The following is a 3,553-nucleotide window of genomic DNA, read 5'->3' on the forward strand; positions in this document are numbered from 1 at the left end:
CACCTCCCCCTCTAACCCCCATCCCCTCCCCTTCTGCCATACCACCCCACAGATTCAGACGCTAGCCTCAAGAACCGAGTCCCTTCTACTGGAGTCCCGACAGATCAAAATCTGCGCCGCGTGTTTCGAGATCTCCGTCTGCCTGCTGCGCATCCTGGAGATGGTGGCCACCATCGCGCCTCAGGTCTTCACCGATTGGTCGAGGCCGTCTGCCGAGCTGTTCCTCAAACGTCTGATGCAGCTGCTGAGTCAGATCATGTCACGAGTCACCATGAAAGACGGCGCGTTCGAGAGCACGGTCGCGCTTCCTATACAAGGTGAGATGGCGCAGCTGAAATCATTTTGGGTTTTTTAATTTTTAGTCATAATTTTCCTTTGTTTTTAATTTCTGAGTGATAACGATTGATGACGGTACGCTGTTAGCTCATTTGATATGATGCCAATTGGCGTTTAGGGCAGCAACAAAGGATCTCCAGCTCTGTCTGTTTTGGGCCAGCTTGGTCAGCATTCCCCGCGAATGGTTCCAGGACTTCATTTCAGACTCTACTGTGCGTCTCCAGGTTACTTTGGGTCTGCCCCTTTTGCGACGTCCTTCGGGTGTCCAGTGGAGGGCAGTCTTCACAATAGAGTCTGGTTCTCTTCTCAGAACATGCCCAATCCATCTCCATCTTCTCGTTTTTATTATGGTGGTCATGTCCTCTTGTCTACATTTACGTAACAATGCCAATATATACCATGCACTTAATATATAAATGTGAGGCATTGTGGTGAAATCAGGTGCTCATCAACTTTGGGCCATATGGGGTTATTGGTGTCAATTTAAAGCTTGTTCACTTACCTTTCTTTTGATGAAAAAAAACCCACCCATCTATGTTGAATAGAAGTCAAAATATTTGCGATTGAAGGAGGTCAGGGTCACCTGGTTTCAGAGGTAAAATTAGCGAGAAAATGGCTGCTGAGTCAGATCATGTCGCAAGTCACCATGAAGGACGGCGCGTTCGAGAGCACAGTCGCACTTTCTATACAGGGTGAGCCGGCGCTGCGAAAATCTTCTTGTTTTTTTGTTTGTTTGTTTTTTAAGTCATTATTTCATAATTTTCCTTTTGTTTCTAGTGTCTGTGTGATAACAATAGATGGCGGTGCATTGTTAGTTCATTTTATATAATGCCAATATATCGTCATCATCATCCGGTGCCTTGCCAACTGGCGTGGGCGATCATGGACCTCCACTTCACTCTGTCTTGCGTTGCAGCAATGGTGTCTGTTGTTCTTGCTGTTCCCAGCCATGTTGTCAACTTGTCCAGTATCTTTTCCCTTTGTCTGCCTCTGCCTCTCTTTCCATCAAACTTGCCTGTTGTTACAATAGTCTCCAATGCTTCTTTCCGCATTGTGTGTCCGAAGAAATTTGCCTGCCGCTTTCTTTTATTCTGCCAATATATACCGTGAACTTAAAATATAAATGTGAGGCATCGTGGTGGAATCAGGCGCCTGTCAATTTTGGGGCATATGGGGTTATTGGTAACAGCTTAAAGCTTGTTCACTTGCCTTTCTTTTGGTGAAATAAACATCCATCTATGTTTAATAGAAGTCGAAATATTTGCGATTGAAGGATGTCAGGGTCGCCTGGTTTCAGAGGTAAAATTAGCGAGAAAATGGCTGCTGAGTCAGATCATGTCGCAAGTCACCATGAAAGACGGCGCTTTCGAGAGCATGGTCGCACTTCCTCTACAGGGTGAGATGGCGCAGCTGAAATCATCTTGGGTTGTTTTTTAGTCATAATTTTCCTTTGTTTTGAATTTCTGAGTGATGATGATAGATGAGGGTGCACCGTTAGCTCATTTTGTATGATGCCAATATATAGTGCACTTAATATATAAATAGTTTTTTTGTTTGTCCAGTGCTCTGATTTGTTGCTGGATTTTTGTAAATGTATCGACATGGTAGTAGTTGTTATGCTTGAAGAAAAGACGTGACAAAATTCAGGAAACAAAAATATTGTTTAAAAATGAATGATGGTTACTATGACGGTAGTGATGATTACTACAAGGATGATGATGATGATGAAATGTTGAGAACAATGTGCGAGATTCATCTTGATGTTAGTTTATTTCTTAGTTTGGTGCTTACTCTTGATCCTCTGAGGCAGGACATTACCTCGTCTTGTGATGTTAAGGGTTTTGCGGAGACATTTCATTTCGCATGCTGTGATTTTACTTTCTTGGGTTTTGCTTAAGATCCAGGTCTGGCACTGATAACATAATGTTGGTACTAATATTGAGATAAGCTGTCTCTTTGTGTCCTTGGAGATGTTTGGATGAGATAGGAGGGGTGCGAGCTGGTAAGTGACATCGTTGGCTTTTTGAGTTCACATTTCTATTTCTCTGTCTATGGACCCATTTTCAGAAAAAGTGCTGCCAAGATATTTAAACTCTTTCACCTGTTTCAGTTGTTTACTATTGACATGGATGTTCAGGGGACTATGGTTTCAGCTCACTTTGTGAGAATAATCTGGATAAAAGATGGATTAGGTAATATTATGATTCACAATTTTTTTTGTCCCATGACATAACATTTCCACAGGGTCAGAAAAGCTCAGGGTTTTTTCTCCATAGCCAGTTGGCACCTCTGAGGTATAATTCAGGGCTAGACTGATACTATGTATAATTATATTAATTATAATTGCTCTTTTGAACAGGTTGGCTTCTCATGCCTACCCCAGGTCATGTGACATGTGGTGTTTATTTCCCCAGGTCTGGACAGTGTGACCTTTTACCCCATCCTGACGGTGACTGTTGGCATCATGGCTCAGCTCATTGTGCGCTGTGGGGGGAGCAGGTGAGGGGTCATTGTTGATCTTTGTTGTAGGGGGTGGGGGGGGAGCAGGTGAGGGGTGATTGTTGGTCTTTGTTGTATGGGGAGGTGTGACGCATCATGGCTCAGCTCATTGTGCAATGTGGGGGGGGGGTTCACGTTTGATCAGGGTAGCGGGTATCAACTTTTATAACTCTCAAAAAGCTCATAAAAAAACGGATGCAAAATTTTAATTAGTCTAACAAAAAGATAAACCTATATTTAACTACCCCACCTGCAGAGATAACAGTACACATATTATTATTGCAACCCGCTGCGACATTGCGTTGCACTGATTCAAATGGGGGTCGAGGGACGAAAAACAACGAAGGAGTATCGACTAAGCAAGACAAGCAGTAAGATTCGACTATAAGCCCTTAGAGGATCTACAAAACACTGTACTGCATACATGATGATGTCGCTCCTTTCTAATTGGTATTCAAGTCACGCGTCCTTTGCTACCATTCCGCCGGATTCTTAATTGTTGAATCCTTTGTACTTTAAAAAATGATGTACAACGCAGGATAAACACACAACCACACACACACACAGACAGACACACACACACACACACACACACACACACACACACACACACATGTATATAAATAAGCATACCCTACATGTATATTACATGCCATAAGCTGGGCCTTTGCTTTCGCATATTATTAATGAAAGATGAATGAACCTAACTCTTTCAATA

General features: G+C 42.9%; 1 protein-coding gene across 1 annotated transcript in view; it reads left to right on the top strand.

Moving 5' to 3' along the window:
• The window catches only part of LOC101858054 (E3 ubiquitin-protein ligase RNF123), a gene marked incomplete in the record, with an annotated part of 58,083 nt that overhangs the window by 48,814 nt on the left and 5,716 nt on the right, over positions 1–3,553 (top strand). Inside the window, 2 exon segments of the mRNA XM_035971827.1 lie at positions 53–317; positions 2,751–2,835. Coding sequence (XP_035827720.1) covers positions 53–317; positions 2,751–2,835 — 350 coding nt within the window.

The sequence above is a fragment of the Aplysia californica genome, unplaced genomic scaffold (assembly GCF_000002075.1).
Source record: "Aplysia californica isolate F4 #8 unplaced genomic scaffold, AplCal3.0 scaffold00515, whole genome shotgun sequence".
NCBI lineage: Eukaryota > Metazoa > Mollusca > Gastropoda > Aplysiida > Aplysiidae > Aplysia > Aplysia californica.